The sequence below is a fragment of the Mauremys reevesii genome, linkage group 9, assembly GCF_016161935.1.
Source record: "Mauremys reevesii isolate NIE-2019 linkage group 9, ASM1616193v1, whole genome shotgun sequence".
NCBI lineage: Eukaryota > Metazoa > Chordata > Testudines > Geoemydidae > Mauremys > Mauremys reevesii.
This window is the reverse complement of record NC_052631.1, coordinates 4599324-4622367: the sequence shown is the minus strand read 5'-3', so window position 1 is coordinate 4622367 and position 23044 is coordinate 4599324. Positions and strand designations below refer to the sequence as shown.

The following is a 23044-nucleotide window of genomic DNA, read 5'->3' as shown; positions in this document are numbered from 1 at the left end:
GGTGTAGCTGATAAGAGCGGAGCTCATAGCAAAACAGTGCTCTTGGACAGCGCAGTATTTTGGTCTATTACCTGGGCCGCTTGGCATTGTTTATAAATGGATGCAATTAGTTTCCCCCCCTACACAAATATTGTCCTTTTCCAGATAGACACTGGACTTTTACCTCCCCAGAGGGCAGTGCTTCCAGCGGAACTGAAATTGAACCTGGCTTTTATTAGCTAGTGCTGCTTGCTGCACCAGAGCAAAAATAGCAACCAACAAGTCACATTGGGCCAGCAGCTATTCTGTTAAATTTCTCAGCCCATAGATTCCAAGGCCAGAAGGGACCATTGTGCTCATCTCAACTGATCTCCTGCCTAGCACAGGCCAGAGAACGTCCCCAACATCATTCCTAGACCAAATCTTTTAGAAAAACATCCCACTTTGATTTAAAAATGGACACTGACAGAGAATCCACCACAACCCTTGACAAGTTGTTCCAAGGGTTAGTTACTCTCACCGTTAAGAACGTACACCTTATTTCAGCTGAATTCATCTCGCTTCAACATCCAGCCATTGGACTGTTACACTTTTCTCTGCTAGACTGAAGAGCTCATGATTAAATATTTGTTCCCCCTGTAGGTACTCACAGACTGTAAACAAGTTACTCCTTAACCTTCTCTTTGTTAAGCCTAATAGCCTGCTTGGACAACAAAGCGGAGCAGAGGCTCTGGAACTGTGGTCCAGGAACAATTTGTTGGCAGTCACATGATTACTGGTGTCTCCTTCTTTGCAGCTCCTAAAATACATCCCCATTCAGACTTCGCCAGCCAAATGATGACTGGTGTTGCCACTGGGGTGTTATGGAGTCATGAATGGAAGAAGGTGAGTCCCTCTGGTTGCAGGTGGGAAGGGTGGAGAGTCACAAGAGAATCTGTATGGCCTAGACCACATCTTCAGCTGAGCTCCTGAGCTAGAGATCAGGGACTCTGCAATTCACCATCAATCTAGCCCTTCAGTGCTGAGCATCAGGCCCCCCCAAAATGGAAAAATGTTGACTTCATAGCTAGGCACGTTAGTAACAGTGGTCTGATTTTCAAAGGTGTTGAGCATTTACAAAGGACCCACTGGAGTCAAAGGGAACTGCAGGCTACTCGTTGGTCGTGATCTAGCAGAGCACTTGAGATCATGCTTAACTGTACGCAAGTAGCATAGGCCCTTGGAGTCAACAGAACTACTTGAGTGCACGCTTTGCTGGGTTGGCGCCACATGCCTCAATCGGGATTAGGGCGTCTTTCTTGTGACTTCAGTGCATTTTGGATCAGAGCCTTAGTGACTAAGTCCTGGTCTATACTGGGAGGGGGGGAAATCGAACTAAATTACGCAACTTCAGCTACGTGAATAACATAGCTGAAGTTGATGTACTTAGATCGACTTACTATGGTATCTTCACTGCAGTGAGTCGACTCCTGCCGCTCCCCCGTCGACTCTGCCTGCGCCTCTCAGCGAGCTGGAGTACAGGAGTCAACGAGAGCGCGCCTGGGGGTTGATTTATCACATCTAGACTAGACACAATAAATCGATCCCCACTGGATCGATCGCTGCCTGCTGATCCGGTGGGTACTGAATACATACCCTAAGTCTGGACCGTTCCAAGTGAGAGAATTTCAGATCAAGACATTTTAAGCCAAACAGACAGAAGAAAATACCCCTCACTCCACTGTACTTTACTTTTCATCGTTTTATTCTTGTATTTGTACAGCTATATTTTACAGAACGCATTAATGCAGTTTAGACACAGCCCAAACCCTGTCTCCCGAGATTGCTCATAACACAAGCATGTAAAATAAGACAAAAAAAAAAGACCCAAAAAAAAAAAAAAAAAATTCCCCGATAAACAGTTCTGCCAGAGGACTCCTTTTGTAACATCAGGCTGTACCTTAAAAAGGAAATTGGGCTCATACAGTTCATACATTGAAAACGTCGATTGAAAAGAAAGGCACCGTGCGAACCACATTTTACATATATACAGACTGAAAACAAAACAAAAAAGTTACACTTTATTATTATTTTAAATTCCTTCTGCAGCTTTGTTGGTTTAATACACACTTTGTTTTGTAAATTGTAAACCTTCACTTGCAAAAAAATACAAATACACTGATGCATTTAGACAAAATATTTTCTTACTTATACAGATGCAATACTTTAAAATATCTTGTTAAGTGCTCTATCACACTAAAGAGTCTCAAATCAGCGTCTGCCAGCAGATGCTAAATCAAGCCTTTAATGCATTTTATATATTTTTAATATATCTTTAAGGTCTATATATATTTATTTTATATATATATATATTTATATTTTTATATATATATATTTACAGCTCTGCCATAGATTCCTTCACCTTTGGTTAAAAAAGTTAAAGCCCTCTCTTCAATAGTACACAATTCTTTTCTTCTCTTTAAAAGAACACACATTTTGCATACAAAGAGAAAGCAAAAAAAAACAAAAAACAAAACAAACAGACAAAAAAACCCAACTGTTCCCGTAAATCAACATTACATTCCTCATCTTCAGACTGTGAAGGTTAAACACTCCACTGCACAGACATTTTTTATACACATTTAAATCTGAATACGTTTTTTTTTCAGTTTCACATAACTGGGAAAAATAAAAACAAAACCCGTGTATTTTTTTATATTTTTTCCCACCTATCTGCACTATGGGCTTAGAGGCACTCCATCGTGTGATGAAAGTTTTAAAGTGTTACAAGTGTTACAAGTATCCTTTGGATCTCTTTCCCCCTCTCCCTCAGACACCCCTTCCTCTCCCCCCACCCCGCAGAGAAATCCGCCTGGCTTTCAGCACGCCTTGGGCAGTTCTGGTGGCAGCTCTGTTGTTGAGACGCGGTATTGCACCTTGGTGTTGGTGATGGCGCCGTGTTTCTGCCGGAGGTGGAGCCGCAGCTGGCTTTTGTGGCGGAAATGCAGGTTACACTTCTCACACTAAAACCGAAAGGATGGGGGAGGCACCGTTAGCTCGAAAGTGTACAGAGCCAGATGTAATCTAGCCACATATATGCCCCCCACCCCCATCCCTGCCCAAGTCACCTCCCAATCATTCATTAAAGTGGCCTTGCAACGTGGCGTGGGAGCTTATTTTACAGATGAGCAACTGAGGCACAGAGAGGCTCAGTAACTTGCCCAAAGCCATGCAAGGCATCGGTGGCAGAGCCAGGATCTGAACCCAGGGCCAGCGCCTGACCCGCCAGCCCACGCTTCCACCTCGATTTTAAAATATCATCGTTGCCGAGACGCTAACGAAAAGACTGACACCAACTCCCAGCCGGTCACTTCAACCACAGTGAGTACAATTAATATGAAGCACTTGGCAGGTCTGTAGTGCCTCTGTCGGGGGACTCTAAATCTTGTCCTAATTAATGATTGCTCAGGATTACTCACAGCACCCTGGACACCCCCTTTCTTCAGAGTGGGAAAACAGCATCAGAGAGGTTAAGTGACCTGCCGGAGGCCACGCAGCAAGTCAGTGCCAAAGCTCGGAGTCCAGGGGTCCTAGCTCGCCTGCTTTAGCCTCTAAACCACAGTTCTGCCTCGCGTAAGAGCCGAAGAGGCTTTTTTCTGCCCCCTTCCATCCTAACTATTCCCACCTGCTGATATTGCTACATGAGATCTCCTGGGCAATCTCCCTGTGGGTCGGATGGGAGCTCCCAAGAAGATGCGTGGGAAGGGGGTGCTACATAGTATGGGCCACTCCGAGCCCCAGTCCCACTGAGTCTTGGTAGCATCTACTCATGGTTAGCTCCAGCTAGTTGGATTTGAGGTGAAGCCCCCCCATGTTATGGGCCTCGGGGTTAAAAAAAAGCATCTTGGGCCAAGCTCAGCCCTGGGGTAATGCCACCAACTGCACAGCAGCTTACCCTGACCAGTGAATAGCCCTCACTCCACAGAATTATGCCAGGGATGAGCTGAGCCTGCAGGGGACGTCTCGACAAACCTCTCATCTCTAGCATCTATGATCCTCCGTACAGGAGAGGAGCAATGTCCTTTGTCCTCTACTGTAACGGGAGCCACGGCCCTTCGAAGGAACGTGACCTTCTTCGGTTCCAAATGCAGCTCAACCCATCAAAATGCCGTCTCAGCAGCAGGCCTCTAATTTACTGTGTGCCGGAGGGTAGATGGGGAGGGGGAATGGAGGTGTCCTTGGGGACAGTCCCGGTGGTCAGGACTGAGCCATGCCCAGGCGATGCCAGCGGTCAGTGCCAGACAACTTCTCCCCCACCATGGTATGTGGCCTTATCGGCTGCAAGGGAGTCCTGGCTCTTGGTCACTAGCGTGGATAATGCCGGGAGGTTACTTACATGGTACGGTTTCTCTCCAGTGTGGATTCGAAGATGACTTTTCAGCGTCTGCAGGTGCCGGAAGCGCGTGCCACAGATTTCACAGGGGTACGGTTTTTCGCCAGTGTGGATTAGCACATGAGCTCGGAGATGCGCAACCTGTTGCAGAGGAGACAGTGTCAGAAAAGGGGTCCCAGAGGCACGCTTGCCACACGCACTTCACATTGAGACCAAGCTTCCCAAGCCAGTCCTATCAATCCTCATGCTTCCGGGCATTAGCTAGACAACAGCTGGGGTCAGGAAGAAATCCTCCTCCCATCCACTGGCCACGAGAGGAGATACTGGATCAGACTGACCATTTGGCATGGCAGCTCTGAGATTAAAGGCAGACTCTAAACCTAATGGATTCTGCTAATAAACCAGCTTCAGCAAAAGGAGTTTGAAAAGCTGCCATCTCTGTGGACAGAGACTGTAACCATGAGCCCAGTCCTTATTACTCAAGTGACCATCCGGAGGGCCACCTTCCTAGAGTATGGAATCCTAGATCAGACTCCACAGGCATAAGCTAATGAATGTTTGCAGCAAAACCCTTTGAGAGCCTGAACAGCTGACAGCACACGGAGAAATGCAAGAGGCACAGATCTGTTTAGTTGAAAAACAATGGACTAGCTTCATTGACCTGCCAAGGGTAAAGTTCAAGGGGCCTGTATTTGTTCCGCAACAGCACGGGATCATCACCAGCCCTAAGCAAGGAACAGTGCCCCCTTCAGGGCATTTCCCATGTCACAGACACGCAGCAGAGCCCCAGGCCCCAGAGCCCATGCTCTGGGCAGGAAGAAGCATCCCACTCTCCAGGGGAATTGCAGAGTATGAAGCGGGATCCTCACCTGGACAAATCTGGCCCCGCAGGTCTCACACTTGTAGGGCTTCTCTCCGGAGTGGATGCGTGTGTGGGTCTTCAGGTTGGCCGGCCGGTTGAACTGCGCTCCGCAGATAGTGCAACGATATGGCTTCTCGCCTGTCGCCCCGCCAGAAACAGAGAGACGCCAGGTTAGCGCACAGTGTCCCGAGCTCCCCAAAGCTTCCACTACAGTCACTAAATCGCTATACAGTCTACAAGAGAATGGAAAAGACACGGGCCTCCTAGAAACACCCTGCAAGCGCTGCCCCTGCAAAGCCCAGGGCAGACTCCCTGCTGTGTTCCAATCCCTTTGCTCGGCTTCGCTCCCCTTAGCTGGGAATCCCCCTGGTGTGTATGTGATGGGAGTCCCCAGTGGGGGTATAGCCATCATAGTCCGGTCCTACGCCAACCTCCCCACAGGCACTGGAGGCCAGGGAAGCACAGTATGGCATGCTCCAGCTATCCTCGGCTGGCAGGCAGTCCCTTGGGGGACCAGTGCATATTAGAGCAGCCCTCAGGCTGCTCCAACCTGCACACAGAGCTGGGTTAGAGACATGGAACCTACTGCCTACAACATTTGGGTGCAGCAGAGAATCTGCACACCCACTGCACACTGGTATTTATGGCAGGCAACCCTAGCCAGATGTGACCCTCTCCTCCTCCTCCCAGAAAGTTATTCGAAGAACTACTGTCTGGCTCAGATTGTGACGCACAGCCCTAGAAATCAGGGCTACCAGGCAAGTCTGTCTGCTTTGCCAGATTCAGCCCCTCCTAGTCCAGCGACAAGCAATATCATCCAACTTTATACTGTAGCTGGGCGAGCAAAGCAGAGATACAACAAGCAGATGAGATCTGCGTGGTTCCGTTAGTCTCTGAATGGTTTCAAATACATTTGATCCCATTGTTGGTCATTCCTCTGGCAAAGTGAGCCAGGCTGAGAGAGATCGAGGATGGTTCATAGCTATGGAGTCAGTAGTAACTGCGCTCCAAACCATTCAGCCTCAATTATTCCCACCTGCCATCTACACAAAGGTAATCGGCACTGGATCTTTGCCCTCCATTGCATCCTTGGGATGGATACAGATGGGCTGAAAGATTCATGGGAGGTTTATTTTTCCCCACTCCCGCCTTTGTTTTTAAATGAAAAATAGCTTGAACATCAAATCTGCTTTCCCCTGATTTTGCTGGAGGATGTGCTGAGAATCTCAGGGGACATAGATCGTGAGCTCTTGCACCTTGCGGCTCCGATCCGCCACGTAAAGTCAGGCAATGTGCAATTCAGCCCAACTGAAGGGGGAGGGAAGCTGGGTCTTTAACCCAAACTTCCTTTCTCCGAAGTGTTAGTTGGGCACCAATGTTTTGAGCGTTTACAGAAACAAGTCAACCCCCCCAGGATTCTGAGCAGCGGCTAAACCCCTGATCCCTTCCTTTCTCATCTTTCACTGGGCTGGCTCAGACCATTTCATCCGTTCACCAGGGATTTTGCCAGATTAGATGGCACCCGACTTTCTAACGGAAAAAACAACCAGACTATTTATTTTTGGTAAAATAACCTCTCTCAGCCTCTGTATCCATCAGAAAAAGAGCCCACAGGGCCCATCCCCCACCCCAAACACTCTGAATGGGACAGCCAATACAGCTCACATGTGGAGAGAGACCCAAATGCTAGGCAACACCTCATAGTCAAGGATCCCAAAGTACTTTGCAGATATTAAGCTTCACAGCCCCCCAGGGAGGAAAACAAGTATTTCCTCATTTATAGTTGAAGCACACAGGGGTTAAGTCATTTCCAAAGGAGCAGAACCCAGGAGTTCGGGCTCCCAGGAAGCGGCTGAAGATCCACGACCCTCCCTTATCAGGTGCTGGGGTGCTTTGCCGTTCCCTCACAGAGTACGGATTAGGCCTGCAAGCAAGGCAGAATGGAGCTGTGCCCTGGACCTGCTGCTATGGCCCTCGCGTGCCTTTCAGGACCGGCTTCGACGCACTGCCATGGGCTGGCACCGGGAGCTGTACCTGTGTGAACGGTTTTGTGGCTGGCTAGGTTTCCCTTGTAGCGGAAGGAGGCCTGGCAACGGTCACACTTGTAGGGCTTATCACTGTGCGCCTGCAGGGAGTGTCTCTTGAGGGAAGCCTCTTCAGAGAACCTACAGTCACACTCGTTGCAGAAGAAGGCTCCGTTTTCTGTCGGGGACAGAGAGAGAGAGGCGGGGAGAATGAATGACATCAGCAAGCACATCTCCTGCGTGGACCGGGGCTTTAGACAGGGCCCAGGAGCCGGTGGGGAGGTGAAGCCAACGTGTCCAAGCTAAAGTCTGTTTCACGAGGGTTCAATGGAGTTGGGGGAAGCAGCCCGGGAGAATGAAATCAGCAGCACTTCCACAGTGTCCGTTACCCTCTCCATCATACATACACAGCAAAAGTCACCCCTGGGGCTAGCCAGTAAACAAACCAAGCAGAGGTAGTGTCTTAGTAAATAGGAAGCAGAGGGTGGGAAGGCCGCCTCATGATGGTGGTTTCACTGTATATGAATTCAGAGTTCTACTCTTTGGGGGAACTTGGGTTTTGAGCAGCAAATGAAATCTTCCATTTTTCCCCAGTGAGTTGGAGGATGAGGACAAACAGATTTTCACAAAACAGAGTTCTGTAAGCCTCTTAAGAACATAAGAGCGGCCATACTGGGTCAGACCAAAGGTCCATCTAGCCCGGTGTCTTGTCTACTGACAGTGACCAATGCCAGGTGCCCCAGAGGGAATGAACAGAACAGGGAATCAAGTGATCCATCCCCTGTCGCCCATTCCCAGCGTCTGGCAAACAGAGGCTAGGGACACCATCCCTGCCCATCCTGGCTAATAGCCATTGGTGGACCGAATGTCCATGAACTTATCTAGTTCCTTTTTTAACCCTTTTACAGTCTAGTCCTCTTTATCCACAACTGCTCCTCCAGACTAGAGACAGCTCCGCAGACTGATGAGTGAGGCAAATAGTATGGCCATGTCCAAGTGTGGATCATTTCTTTCTGCCTAGCTCAGTCCCCTCCTGGCAATTTTGAGTGGGTGTGGCATTCTTCACTTCCTGTCTTAAGCTGTTGGGAGATGCTAATTACTCTCAACTAGCCCAAGCTGCCTTGTTAGAGGCAGAAACCAATTCCCATGTATGCTTCATTCAGCCAGTTAGAGGGTTTGGAAAGCACTTTGAGATCCGCTTGGAAAAGAGATGGCCTGAACCATTGAAGTTCAGATTTGGGTTCAGCCCATTGTAGAGACCGACACCAGCCTGCTAGTCCGGATGCAGGTTCAAATATGCCCAGAGTTCTGGGGGTGCTGCGGCCGGGCCCCTCTCTCATGAGGCGGAATGGCATTGTGGGAGCATCACCCCACAGATTCCAGTGGCACCCCCCTCTGCCAGCTGGAAGGGCAAGTGTGGGGGGACGGAGTCTGGACTTACCACAACTGGAGTCGGAGTATTCGGAGTGGGTTTCGCCCATTTCCTCTCCGAAGGTCGAGCCAGGGGTGTGAAGGCACATCTCAGAATGCTGGGGGGACTGGGAGCCGCAGGAGCTGCATTTTGAGGAATGCAGGTACAGAGGGGACTGCCCCTCGCTGCTCCGAGGGGACCCATCCAGAGATCTGTGGAAGAAGAGTAACGCCCATTGGAAGGCTTTAGTGACACCAGACCACAGCGCCTCCAATCAGCCCAGGCATGAAGGATACACACGCATTGCTAAGCGGACCCTTAGACACGCCCTAGCTGGGATCAGGGCCCCATGGGGCATTCCCTCTACAGGGCATTCAGCAATCACACTTCATTCTTTTCTAGTGCCCATCCCACAAGGATCTCAATGCACTTTATAAACGTCCCACTTGGGGAGGTAACAGAAGAGTAAACCGAGGCACAAGGTTTAGGTGAACTGGCCACAGAGTGAGCCAGGACTCCTAGTCCCCAATGTAACCATCAGCCTACGCTGGGTGTGGTTACACATTTGGGAAACATACATTACTGGCTAGATCCTCAGTATCAACTGGCGAGGCTCCACTGAACTCACTGATTTACACCTGCCGAGGAACTGAGGCAAGAGGCTAGCTCCCCAAAGCTGGGCATCTATCCAAAACATGAATAAAACCCAGCAGCGCTGCAAGGAGTCCTGTCTCCTCCACGGGGGTCCCCCTTACCTGTTCACAATGTTGTTGAGCCTGCTTGCTTGTGGGATTGTCGAGTCTTCCCCATTCAAGCTCAGCTTGGTTGGGGACTGGATGTCTAGATTCTCAGGTTCCATGGACTGCTGGCAAGCCGACGTCGACACGTAGGAGTGAGGGGAGAGGGTCCCCGCTTCGTTCTGGTCGGCACCGTCTTGCTTGGTGCTCTGGTTGAGGTTGTTGAGGACGATGAATTTGTACTTCTTCCAGTTGCAGGCTTTGGGGTCGGTAGGGCTCTTGGTACCCAGAGAGCCAGAGCTTTGAGTGATGCGGGCGTTCTTGCTGCTGCTGGACTCAGTTGGCGAGTTGGGTTGGCAGTCTGATTTCTGGGGGCTCTGGGGGCTGATGAGACCCTTTCGGTTCATTGGTGTGTTGGTTGGTTCGAAGTGTTGGCTTATCTCGTCTTCCGAAGAGGTCCGCTCTTCTTCTTTGGCCACTTTGTCACAGGTGAAGTAGGGATTGTTTCGGACCGAAGGTGCGACGGGCTTAGGACCAGCGGCTATGCTGTAGTGCATGTCACTTCTGGCCTCTTCGGCAGCAGCCTCTTTTGGAGAATAGATGGTGGCATGGCACGTGTTGGCTGAAAGATCGGTGACGGCTCTGGTGTAGTCCGCAGGGATTGTCCTGGAGCTGTCACATGGCAGCGTTCTCTCCTTTGGGAAAGGGTTGACCCTCGAGACATCCGGCAGGGGCATCCTCACCTCTCGCAGCTCATCGTCTAAGAGGAAACCATTGACTGGAATGGGGTTGTATCCAGTGTAGGAAAGGGGTGATCCAGACAGGCCACTGTACAAAGTGGAGGCAAAGGCCCTCCCATCGCAGAGAGGCGTGTTTCGGAGAGGCATGTTGTTCTCTGAGACTTCCCGGCTCCTGTAAGCCATCACCTCCGGATGACTCAGCATCCGGCCCGTCAAGAACTCTTCCCTTGGCGTCTTCATTGCAGAGACCATTTCGGCTTCGCTGCACGAAGACAAAAGGAAGGGCGTTACGCCTTATTCCCAGCCTCTGAAACGAGCGGTCAGATGCGTTGGCAATTCCACCCTCCACCCCCCAAACAGGCTCTCCAACTCAGCCACAGGTGTCTCACCTAGACTTGACAAACCTTCGGCAAGTATCGACGACGTGCTCCATCTGCAGGTAGAGCGCGGTGGCCATGACGGCCATGATGTTGCTTTCCCTCAGGTTGAGGCGGGAGGTGTACATGAAGTCCAGCAGGATGCAGAATCCCTCGGGGTTGATGTCTGGGGCCAGAGTGATGATGTTCAGATTGCACTTTAGCTGGTCAGTGAATATGCTGTAGAAGAGGCCGCTGCAAAGGGAGAAGGGATGGGAGGGGAGAGTGAACCCAACGCTGCAAGATTTCGGAAGAAGAGAAGGGAGAGGGAACTTATTACAGGAGTTCTCCATCGAGACATCATGAACTCTCAACCTCCGCCCTTCCTACATTGCGACACTGGAAGACGGACGGGAGGCCGGCCCCAGGGAGGTCCTGTTATGGAAAAGGTTGTGAACTCTGACCTAAATTAATTTAAAGACCCTCCATAGATTTGCATCACGGAAATCCTCTCACTCCTCCCCATGTCTCCTGCCTCCTCTGATCTAGCATTAAATTCTTCCATTTGGTCCCACAAATGACACCACTGAGTGCAAGTGCCTTCTCCTCTGCAGCTCCTGCCATCTGGAGCAGCCTCCCTGTATCTCAACTGCTCACCAGCTCTCCACCTTCTCCACTTAAATGTCTTTTCTCCCTTGCCTACTTCTCTTAATCTCCCCTCCTGCCCCAGACTGTCTGTTTTTCCTCCCTCTGTGAGTTATTGATCTCTGAAGCCGCATGGGAAAACACGGTTTGTGTCAAATGCACACTAAATACTGCACTGTCGTAAGATGTATATGCAAAATACAAATGGTTGATGCTTTGTTTATGCATTTTTCCATGCCAACGGCCTCTTGTTTCCTCCACATTAACACCCCTGATAAAATGAGGCCCAGCGACAATGCCAGGAGAGGTGGCGGGTGTTTTATTTACAGGGTACAATAGCGAATGGACCCCTCAGTCAGTGGGGAAAGCAGCAAGGGCAAGTTCTGGAAAAGAGGAGATAAAGGGGGATAGGATTGGGGTCTTCAAATACTTGAAAGGCTGCCATAAAAAAAAAATGTAGAAAAGTTGCTCTCTCTTGCCATAAAGGGCAGGACAAGAGACAGTGGGTTCAAACTACAGCACAGCAGATTTAGATTAAATCTCAGGAAAAACCTCCTAACAGTAAGAACAGCAGGACAATGGAACAGATGCCCAGGGAGGGTGTGGAAGCTCCTTCACTGGAGGGTTTCAAAAGGAGGCTGAAGCCATCTGCCTTGGATGGTTCAGACACAACAAATCCTGCATCTTGGCAGGCGATTAGACTAGATGACCCTTGCGGTCCCCTCTAACCCTATGGCTCTATAATTTCAAAGGAGCAATAATACTACACTTCTAAAATGTATTGAGATGTAGCCCTTGACCACTGAGGAGCTAACCAAAGCCACCAGAGCCGGGTGACTCTAGAGATGGGAGCACAGTGTCTCTAGATCTAGAGACTCTTCCCCAAGGTCGGAGAGGGTTTTGGTTTGGACGATACCCTGCAATGCAGCGTTGCAAGAAACGCACTCATTTAGCTGCACATCAGTATGCAAACCAGCTAGACCGAAGAGTTGGGCACGACGGACTCCAACCCCTGCCAAGCATCTGCTACTCATGGATGTGATCACAGGGCTCAGAAAGGCAGAGCTGGACCCTGGGATGTCAGACATGCTGTTTATCTGATGGAACAGCGTGTAAACACAGAGGAAGGAAAGGGGGCTGGGCGGGGGTTGGGGGGGAGAAAGCTACTGTGTCATTAGCCCCTTTTCACCTGCAGGCCATGAGGACAGTTTTGTGGGCTCTGAACTGCTCCCGGTTCACGATGATAACGACATCGGTGAGGATATCCCGGCTCCGAAGGCGGTTGAGATTGAGAAGTACATCGCTTGCATGGCGGGTGAACTGGATGCAGCTGTCTGCCGGAGAGGCCATCTTGACTCTGCCTGAAAAAGAGAGAAGAAACATAGGACCATGAAGTGGCTCAGAAGGCTTCTTAGAGCAGAGCCAAGAGGCTGCTAGGCAGTGTTTGGTTAGGGCAGCAACAGACCCTCAGCTAGAGAAGAAGCGATAATAATCTAGGAGGCAGCCACATTTCAGCTTCCATCTGCAGTGGCCATGAGCACCAGATTGTTCTGCTGAATGTTCCAAAAAGGAGGCAAGAACTGGAGGGGATTCAGCACGAGTCCCATCCTCCCACCTGATGGGAGAACACAACAGGACCTTCCTGGGGAATAGGTGGGCAAGCTATGCCTTCTCCCCATCATACCCCTGCTCCTGCTCCCACTGTGGCCAAGCCTGCAGGAGCTGTGCTCAGCTCAGCTCCATTGGAAGTTGCTCTTTGAGGATCTCAGAGGAATAGCAGACAAAGCAACGCAAACCCTGCACGCTAACCTGCGGTAGTTATTAGATTACACACTTTACGGTTTGGTCCCGCAGCTGAGATACGTGTGTCATTCCCACAGACGTCAGGGCAGCCAAACTACAGGATCCAGCCATGGAAACTAGAGCTATTCATAAAGATCCCATACAAAGCTACAGGTGTTCAGCACTTCTGAAAATCCAGACCAAGGGGTCTCAAGTTGGGCATCCAAAAATCAGTGGCTACTTCTGAAAATGATTTGCCCAGGGTCACAAATCAGTGGCTGCACCAGGAACAGAAAATCCAGGTCTCCCGATACCCAATTCCCTAGAATCTAGATCACCAGGGACTCCTAATTCCAGAACTCTGTTCCTCTTCCCTCACCAGTTCTTGATGTAAAGCTTCCAAAACACATGTTCTCTTTGATCAAAGCTGGAGGGTCTGCCCCAGGCCTTTCCCAAGAAGCTACCATCCACCACCTGAAATTCCACACTGGAATTTGAATCTTAAATGCCAAATTCCTCAATGACAGGATTAGTTCCAGCCACAGTTCCACTGCCGGCGGTGGGATATGAATGTGTAATTTTGTGCAGAGCAACCACTCTCCTGAATACAGATTCTGGCTGGGCCTAATGAAACATTTCATTCAACACATTTAAAAAGGCATGAAATTAAATTTACATACCCAATGCCTCAATTCACAGCCCAAAAGTTTCTTTCAAACCTATAAAGCAAGCACAAGAAAACAAACACCAGATTAGTTCAGAAATGTAAATGGGCTGTGGTAGGATGCAAGCTTGTTGTTTTGATGTAACATCAGCAGGATGGAAGCTGAAGCTAATAGCACTTCCACTCTCCAATAAAGTTAATTTGTTTCTCCCAGTACAGTATGTTCTTATTGCAACCACAGGCTTTGGGGATCTAATCATAGACTCTTCCACACCCTCTACCCCAAACCATGGGTGTGTGCCAAAGAGCCTTTCATATCTGTGAGTCAGGGACTCGAGGGTAGCTGGGGAGGGTACAGGAGGAGTCAAACAAGAATTCATTTACCACTTCTTTCAGCGATGCCTCTCACCATCCCCAATATTCACACTCCTTTCTTATCTCATTGCATCACACAGGGCTGCAAGACTCTCTCCCCTCCCCTCCTTCATTTTCCCCAGAAACTGAAAGGGGTCAGGAATTGTTTTCCTTAGTAGCCACCACTCTTCTGAAGATTTCAAAGCACTTTGGAAATATGAAACACTAGAAATTGCTAACGATTGGGAAACTGAGGCACTGAGAGGTTAAGTAACTTGATTGAGGTCACATAGCAAATCAGTGGCAAAGCTAGAAACAGAACTAGTCCCCTTTTCTGAATGCCAGAAGATGCTCATTGTCTCCACCTGCTAGCTTTGGGGAGTTAATACAGTTGGGACAGAGACAAATTTCTCCTTTCCATTCTAAGACAATTTTATTTTTCTTAGAATATCAGGGTTAGAAGGGACCTCAGGTGGTATCTAGTCCAACCCTCTGCTCAAAGCAGGACCAATCCCCAGACAGATTTTTGCCCCAGAACCCTTAATGGCCCCCTCAAGGATTGAACTTGCAGCCCTGAGTTTAGCAGGCCAATGCTCAAACCACTGAGCTATCCCGCTCTTACCTACATGAAGACAAATACTCCCTCCCCATAGTTGGCTTTTACATGTAAAAGAGGGGAAAGCCTCATAGCTGGTATTTGGCTTTTCAGGCATAACCATAAACCTTTCCATGCTCACAAAGATGTGGGCCCTGAGATTTATGGGGCATGGGGAGAAAGAGGAATGAGTGTGATTTTTAATATGCCAAGACAAATGCATGACATTAAAATCCATGTCATACACTCAAATGACACGAGTCTTCAGAGCGCCTCCCAGTCTCCCTATCTTGAAACTCGAAAAAGGTGACTCATTTCCCAAATACTGCAGACTCTGACCTTTCTGCACAGCCCTCGGTGCCAGCCACTTTCAGTGTTCACATGAAAGCCAAGAGATTTACAGATGGAAGCTAGGCCAGTTGCTAGCACAAAGTTCCCATCCCAGTGGAATGTGTAAGGGATGTACAACCAGGTCAGAGTCTGAGCTCAGTCATTTCAGTGTCAATGCCAGGCCCACCTACGAGCTACCGGAGTCACAAGAGTCGTCCCTGAGATCAGAACAAGGCCCCCTTACAGGCTACGACATGGGTCTGAGAATGACAAAGCTCACCATGAACTCCAGCCCGTTCCACGTCATGCAAGAAGTTCCTGCAATGGTAGAATTCTTTTACAGGGATGCAGCAGGAGGCCAACCTGCCCTGGGTGCTACCCGGTCCTTTGTACCATCCTGCTACTGCCCTCCGGCACAGCTACAGCACCCGTCCAGTCTCGCCGCCCAGCCCATCTGTGGTCCACACGGGTGCCCCTCTGCAAACCCACTGCTGCCTTGGCACAGGCTCCTCCAGAAAGCAGCCGGATCTGGGCCGCTGACAGCCGAGCGGCCTTTTCCAACGAGGGACCCTTGCATTGCACTTCGCAGCAGGGTCTGCCTTCAGCCTGCTGCTCGGCTTGAGAAAGAGGAAGGCACTCCTCCCCCCTCCCCAGACACACCCTTGACCCACCCACCCAATATTAATCATGCCAGATGCAAATGAGCCCCCCCCCGTTTGGCCTTTGCAGTTCAGCAACAGTAGAGAGACTGTCAAGATTTGATGGCTAATAGTTGGGGGGGGGGGAGGAGACAGGAACTCCGAGATGAAAAATCCCCCCCCCAAGCCAATTTCTCACGCTCCAGGGTTCACCCCGCCAAAGGCCACCTTTTCTGCAGGGGGGGAGGGGAGGAGAGGACCTGCTTCCAAACAAATCCTCCCAGGTCACCCTCTAGCCCTGCTGGTGTAAGGGAGGGGGAAGGAAAAAGCCCAGCAGCAACCTCCCCCCGGCACAGAGACACCCCCTCGGAGCGTCTCTTTCCCACGGTACCTTGCCGCCAGCTGCCGGCCCCAGCCCCGCCGGTGCGGTGTGAGCGCCGCGTTTACACGGGGAGGAAATGCGCCCGCAGGGCATGGCGCTGTCATTCCGGGAACGCGCCGGGATCCGGCTGCCCGGTTCTAGGAAGCCAGGCGGGAGCCGAGCCCGGGGCATGGCGAGCCCGCCCCTTCGCCTCTTTGCAACGCGCCCCAGGGGGGCTGGAGCCCAGAGCTCCGCGTGGGAGCGCCCAGGGGCCGGCCCGGCTCCCCCGCGTGGGCGAGGCAGGGGGCTGCAGACACCATTGCTCGGGGGCTGCCGAGCCAGGAGAACTGCTGGGGGGGTGGGGGGGACGCCGCCTAGGGGTCCGGGCAGCTCAGACCCCCCCTCCCCGTGGCACTGCACCCTCCCCGCCCCCGTCCTTGGCAGGAGGATCCCCTCCAGCTGCAAACAAATCCACCCCCCACCGGCCGAGTGCAGCGGCCCCCCGGCCCCCTAGCCAGGGCCAGCCTGCGACTCGCCCCCTTTCACCCACGCGGGGAGACGCTCCGCAAGCCTGATCCAGCAGGGCCCCTTTGCCCGCTAGGGGGCGCTCCGCCACCAGGCATGAGAGCACCACCCACTCCCACTCGGTCCATGAGCAGAGACAGCAGCAGGGGGCCCGGCCACGGGTCTGGGTTTAGTTTCTGGGGGCAGCTGACCCAAAGCAGGAACCTCGGGGTTTGTCATCCCCTTTGCACCTGCCGGAGAAGCACAGCCCAGAGGGCACCGCCGGGGGTCCCCATTAGTAGAGGGAAGGAGTCACCTAGGGTGAGAGGCTGCTCCTGCGACAGGGACCTCCTTGCAAGCTCCCTGGCTCTCAGAGCTTTCATTTGTTACAGAATGGCGTGAGAGCAGGGCTTGTGAGAGTCCTTCCGCTGTCAGAGCAGGACTTTATTAATTTAGTAGCCTCCCAGGGCCAGGCCAACACCTGTTTTGATTAATAATAAAAAGAGAAAAAAAATCTCAAAGACTTAAATACTGTGTCAGCGTAAATCAAAGAGGCTTTAGCTTCTCTTCCCCATCCCTTGTTCCCTCTGGCGACTAGGTCACTAGCAGCATATTCAGCATTCTGCACTTTCAGGCTGGTCTCATTTCCTGCCAGCAAACAAATGTTTCTAGGAAATGCAGTATTTTACAAGGATGGGTTTATTATCAGCATTTGTAGCCAGGAAAACTGCACCTGTCCTCTGGCACTGCAAGGTGCTACAGTGGATTTTAAGGTCTTCCTCTGAAGAAGATTCGAAGCTGGTTGCACTTGTGAATGCTTGGAAATGGCCCAGGTTCGAGTCTGCACATTACTTTACTCTTCATTTAAAAATAAAGAGGGGGGAATACCATTTCAAAATCCTGTCGCTATTGCCAAAATCTTGCTTAGCATTAATAAAGATGTAAAGCCAATAAGCATCCTTGGAAAGCGATGAGTCAGCCTTTTTCCAGGGCTTCCCAATAAATAAGACAGTCCGCACATTAATTTTTAAAATGAATACAGAAATGTTATTTCAATTGAAGTCAATGGAGTGACGCCAGGGAAAATGTGGCCCATTATCTCAAATATCATGTACTCTTTAAAGTAACTTAAAAGAACACATTATCATAACTGCAAGTTTGGACTGTGGACACACGCAGGTATACTCCAGCTCAGACTCAGCAAATAAATTTAGCCCACAGAGCTGCTCCTAGAGGCAATTAGCACACACTGTATTTTTTAAAATAGCACAGCATGGTGTATTGGGGAAGATGCCATGCAAGTTATCCTACAGAATGGCCAGTCCTGTGACTCAGGGAGAAATGTCTTTCCTCTACAAACAGTTCTACAGTGCATTAGTCAATAGCCTCCTTCTGTGGTAAGTAAAATTCATGTCTTCATTGTGTCTGACTGATAATAAATGTAATTCGATGTGAAAGACTAGCCTAGAACACAGGGATGAGGGAGAAAGCCAACCACTATTTCCCAACCCTGTAGGAATAAAATTTCCAAATAGAAGTTACAGGTTTTGCTGTAGTTCTACCAATCACAAGAATTGTTTAAAAATAAATCTAATACAAAAACATGGGAGTTCTTTATGGAGGAGATTCTTGATGAAGAATCCGTAAGTCTGGATGAAAGGTTAAAAAGGAGGGACTCAGTCAAGTCAAATTTTCCCCAAAATTAGGTTTTAAATAAACTTTTCCAAAATATAGGACCCACTATTTTTTAAAGTTCCAACTAAAATTGTCAACACCTCCCCAGGCAGTGTTTGCATCCAAAATATTGCAGCACTAGGAGCTGAAACTGGCTTTACCTTGATAATTTTTTTTGTCCAAGTGGAGAAATATTAACGTGGCTATTTAAATTATTTTATCTTGCTCATCTAAAGTCCTTGTAGGACATTAAGAAAATGTTGCTTGAAATGGGATTTAAAAAAAACACCACCTTGGCATTATCTTAATTAAGTTTTGCCACCCGCATTTACATTGGTGTTTGTCAATGTGTTATCCAATATAGTATATTTCTTAAGACTTCCTTATAAAGGAGTAGGTTGCTGCCATGTGTGGCGACAAACCTTTTTTAAATGAATGCATAATTCTGCAATACAAGACAACCTGTATTAGACAATGATTCAGGAACAGCAGATGAACACCACAAGCAGGAAATATTTTAACATGTGATTTCATGAAAACATTCAGACAGAGCTCCACATGCAAGTATCAACAACATTCTAATATGTACTTGGTTGTTTTCAGTTAGGCTAGTCAATTTCTGTGGCACTAGATGTGTCTCTATTCTTCACTGCTGACTTTTAGCTAGCTAGCAATTTTTTTTAAAGTACTGAATTCACCGTTTTTGATTTCCCAAGCTTCAAAAATTAGCTGCAACTAGTCACCAAAATTTAAAAAACGTACCACTAGATGGCACCCTTTAGCTTTGTTGTAGAGATCTACTATTTCCCTTGGAAAATAAAACCCCACGGCTGAGACTGGAAAACATATAATTTTGTCGATGTAATTCTGTTTCTCTTAAAACACGTCTGAGCAACATTATTTTTTTTACGAGCTTTTTTATCCTTGCTTTTCACAGCTTAAATGTTTCTGCTAGGCTTATTTTAGACCTAGGCCGAAGTCTTAAGTCTTCACTATCCAGCATTTAGACTAGCTAGGAACACTAGCAATTAAAAAAAGGAATAATACTTGGTTTTGGTGTTCTCTTTGAGAGTCAACTCTCACTCAGAGTTCCTTCTCTTCAGGATAATAAATAACCAGTGAAATACCATTTCTTCTGTGATTATTGACTAAGACAATCAAAACAGAGGAGGGGGGGGGGAAATGGATTTGAAACATATCCCAAGAGATCTTTGATCTATTTTGCCCCTCAACATAGAGCATTTCCCTAGAAATGCAGTCTATTCTTCCTGGAACAAAGAAAGAATCCATTCTTCTGGATGATCCTTACACAGCCTTTGAATATTTTAATCACTGATTACTTGACAAAGACAGAAAATTTGAGGGCTTTAAAAAATAAATAAATAATGGATTGCTGGTTTAACACACACAGTTGTAATGCAAACTGAAGTTCTTGCCCTGTGAGAAAAAAAAGGTTTGCCTTAAAATATTTTTGAAGGATTTCCTAGCTGTAGAACAAGCCCTTAAGGCCTGCTGGAAGGAAGTCTATTTATTCGGAAAGCACTTATCCCATAAGCCTTTAATACAATATTGTGAATAATCATTACATTTTAAAACCTCAGGACAACAAGCAAGATGGGTCTGATGACAGACTCAGGGCCTGGGCCTGGAGTCAGGAGTCAAGTAAAACATCTTCTGGAGTCAATGAGAATTTTGCCCCAGTTAGAGGCTGCAGGATCCTTTTCTGCTTATCTGTGTAGATCTTCATGCCCAAGCCAGTTTAGTGCTGATCTTGCATCCAGTGAAGTCAATGGCAAAACTCTCATTGATATGGGCTTTTTTTTTGGTACTTTTTTAAAATCAGATTTACCTGGTGTATAAACAGAGCCAGATCCTGGGTTGGATGTCTTTAAAAGCTAGATTCAAAGAAGGGAAGAGAAGCCACAAATTGGAAAAAAAAAAAAAAAGTAGGATGTTTTTCTTTCCCTACACTTCCTTCTAGGCCATCAAGGCTATTTCATAATATTTCAAAATATTGTGACAACAAACCAAACCCCAGATACATCCAAAAGGCGATTCCCTTGCAAACAGAGCGAGGTCGCTGCTACTCCACACACCACTACTTAAACCACTGAGTTTTCACAACAAAGTTTCTCCCCCTTTGGGGGGAGGGGGAGGGGAAAGTATTTTGACATCAAGTCAGATCTGTCATTTACACAACAAACTAACTGGAACTCTTCAATAAAGAGCAATCTCACAGACTGTACAGATCACCTTGTCCCCCCATTTCTCCCCCCCAGCAGAAGCAATTTGCTTGGACACATTCCTATGGAGGAGGCACTTGTGCCATTTAAAAAAAAAATCCCTTAAAGAAATTAACAAGGTGTGAGGAAAATGAACCCTTGGCTCTGTTGGCACTGGAGTTTGATTGACTGCTCATCCTTAGAGAAATACAGAGGGGTTTTCACCACCCTTCTCTCCTTATAATTTTTAAAAACTCATCAGCAACCCCTTGACATGATCCCATATGTCAACAGGGATCGGATTTCAACCCTGGCTGGCTGAACTGGAGACTTCTGAAGAGTCACCCCCTTTCTCCCCCCCCCCATAAAGTTTGATACTTTGCACCTTGCATGAGGGGGGGCGGGGCTGCGTGCACTTTTGCAAAGCTCTGAGATTTCCCAATCTCCCCCCCCCCTTCCTTTTTCAAACAAACCCGCCTGCTCCTCTTTGCTGGTTGCTACCTCCAGGAATAGCGTGTGGAAAGGGGCCAGCTGGGACTGCAGATTTACGAGCGCCTGTCTCCACGCCAAGCGCGCTGTGGTAGTAAACGGCGAGGAAAACAAGGGGAACTGTCCCTGGCTGCTGATTTATTTTTAATTGTTTAAAATGAAAGAAAAAAAAAAAGCACCCCCACCCACCCCCTCCAGGAAGAGAGGCCAGCCCGTCTCCACTAGCGCTGCAACCAGCAACCCTGCTCCGGAGCCGTCCGCGGCTCGTGTTTACATTCCGCAGCAGCCGTGTCTTGGGCGCGTTGAGGACTTTAGCTGCACTCAAGGAGACCATAAACTAATTGGAAACCCATTAAAAGATTACACGGGTTTCCTGTCGGACGCTCGCCCTCTTGGACACGAGCCCTGGGAGGTTTCACTCCCTTTCCACCTGAGCCCAGAATTATTTCGTAAACGCTGGTTTGATGGACACCCCCCGCCCCGGCTGGTGATGATCCAAATATTTTACATATATAGTAATTCAGTAGCCAGGTTTTTTTAAAAGTCTCCTTAAAGCATTTATGTCTTGGTCAAAAATGCTTCATTTCTCTAACAACAAAAACATCAAACCCACGATGGGGTCATTAGTCTATGAAATACAAACGTGTTTCCTAATAATTACTCTTAAAAAAACCAAACACACATGGACGTGGTCAGCTCAGGCAGGTAAGAGTTAGTCGATCCAAACAACAGTCCCTTCGCACAATTACTTTGGGATCCCCCTCAAAATCTCCCGCGAGTCTTAGCCAGCAATCCTGACTCGGTATCGCTTGGGTTGGCATGGCTAGCCAGCCACAGGTTGCAGAATTCACTAGCCCTTTTGCAAAGTCATCTGTTTGCATTGGATTGGGGGAGAGACGGGAAAAAAAACAAACAAACACACAACACACCGCCACACACGCAACCAAGTTGTGTTGTCAACGCCTCCCCTAGCACAGTCTAGAAATAAAATCAGGAGTGTTTCTGTGCCCCGCCGCTCCTGCCCTTTGCAATCACCCTGTCTAGTCTGAGTCCTGGGGCATGTGCCTTTGATTATCAGCCCAACAGATTTTGCACCGTGGAGGAAAAAAGCAAAAACAAAAACAAAAAATACACAACAATGCAGCCATTGGGAAACAACCTTAGGTCACGCAGCACCCCAAACATCACAACATGTACTGCCACCCCCCCCAAAGAGATCTCGCTCCCACCGTCCTGTCAACACCCTCCCACCCATCGCCCCGAAGACCCCACATCCAGATGCGGCTGCAGGTGCAGAGCCCTCTGCCCCCGGAAGACGGTTCTTCCCCAACAAGCCAGTGGAGGCGAACATGTTTCCAGCGCAATGATAATAATAAGAAGAACACAAATCGCCTGTCCACAAACACACACAATTCAAGCCCAACGGGGGTGTTGAACCAACTGCAGGGGGCGAGGCAGTGGGGCCATGGCAAAGCGGCCGAGCTTGCTCGGAACATTTGTTGTTGCAAATCTCTGCTCGCTGCCCGCTGTCACTGACTCGGCTCGGGGAGGCTGGTGGTGGCCGGGCGCCAGGCGAGGGAAGCCTCAGCCAAGAGCGGCGAGCGAAGCAGCCCAGGCAGCGAGACTCCGCTCCCTGCCCGCAGGGGCAGGGGACAGGCAGCCCGAGCGAGGGCAGGAGCAAGAGGAGGAAGCGCAGCCGGCCCTGAGCTAGACACCAAATCCTCCTCCTCCTCCTCGCACCAGGGCTCGGCGCAGGAGCCGGCCGCGAGGGAAGCAGCCCTGCGTGCAGAGCAGAGCCCCGAGCCTGCGCTCCCCGCCTGTCCCCCTGCGGCGAACATTCCGGGCTCGCTCCGCAGCGACGCCTCTGCCCTGCCCGCACCCCAATAAAAGCCACGCGAGGCCCCTCGACAAGCCCCCCGGACACCTGCCACGCGCGAGCGGGAGGAAGGGAGGGAGGGAGAGAGGCAGGCGGGCGGGCGGGCACGGGGATGGGGATGCGGATGGGGAGAGAGGCGCCTGGCAACCTCCAGCCCCGCCAGCATTAAAGGGTAAAAAACCAGCAGCGGCGGCGCTAGAAGCAGCGGCGGCGGCGGCGGCAGCAGCAATCACCTGGTCTCCGGGCTTTCCTAGAAACTCCTTGCATCACCACTTCTAAGAACCCCCGTTCTAAGAATCAACACAGCTCGATTCTCGGAATTTGAGCTGCCGACTCTACCACTGCGCCCAGCCCAGGGGAGGCCACCGGCCCCCCCCCTCCCGGCCCCCTCGCTCCTCCCCACTCCGCCCGGCCCGCCCCCTGCCGCCC

General features: G+C 49.6%; 1 protein-coding gene across 6 annotated transcripts; it reads right to left on the bottom strand.

Annotated features, from left to right (window-relative positions):
* Positions 1-1702: 1702 nt before the first annotated feature.
* BCL6 (BCL6 transcription repressor) lies at positions 1703-22947 on the bottom strand. Of its 6 annotated transcripts, none has more exons than XM_039488777.1 (10): positions 22849-22947; positions 13589-13627; positions 12316-12487; positions 10515-10736; positions 9404-10387; positions 8679-8860; positions 7248-7415; positions 5221-5351; positions 4355-4492; positions 1703-2981 (listed from the first exon to the last, which is right to left on the bottom strand). In XM_039488777.1, exons 3-10 carry the CDS (start codon positions 12474-12476, stop codon positions 2838-2840), a joined length of 2130 nt encoding a protein of 709 aa, XP_039344711.1. In that variant the 5' UTR covers positions 12477-12487; positions 13589-13627; positions 22849-22947; the 3' UTR covers positions 1703-2837. The 6 variants fall into 6 exon arrangements, with proteins under 6 accessions (XP_039344711.1, XP_039344715.1, XP_039344717.1 ...); XM_039488781.1 differs by having other exon boundaries at positions 10530-10736; XM_039488780.1 differs by lacking the exon at positions 22849-22947 and adding an exon at positions 15881-15967 and having other exon boundaries at positions 2838-2981.
* Between the last annotated feature and the right edge of the window lie 97 nt (positions 22948-23044).

What these genes read in the sequence shown, in the direction of transcription:
- BCL6 (XM_039488777.1), bottom strand. Translation starts at nt 12,476, where the DNA reads ATGGCCTCTCCGGCAGACAGCTGCATCCAGTTCACCCGCCATGCAAGC. An exon ending in ACTGTCCTCATGGCCTGCAG is followed by an intron (nt 10,737 to 12,315) that starts GTGAAAAGGGGC and finishes CTCCCTTTGCAG; the next exon opens with CGGCCTCTTCTACAGCATAT. An exon ending in CCACAAAACCGTTCACACAG is followed by an intron (nt 5,352 to 7,247) that starts GTACAGCTCCCG and finishes GCGGGGCGACAG; the next exon opens with GCGAGAAGCCATATCGTTGC.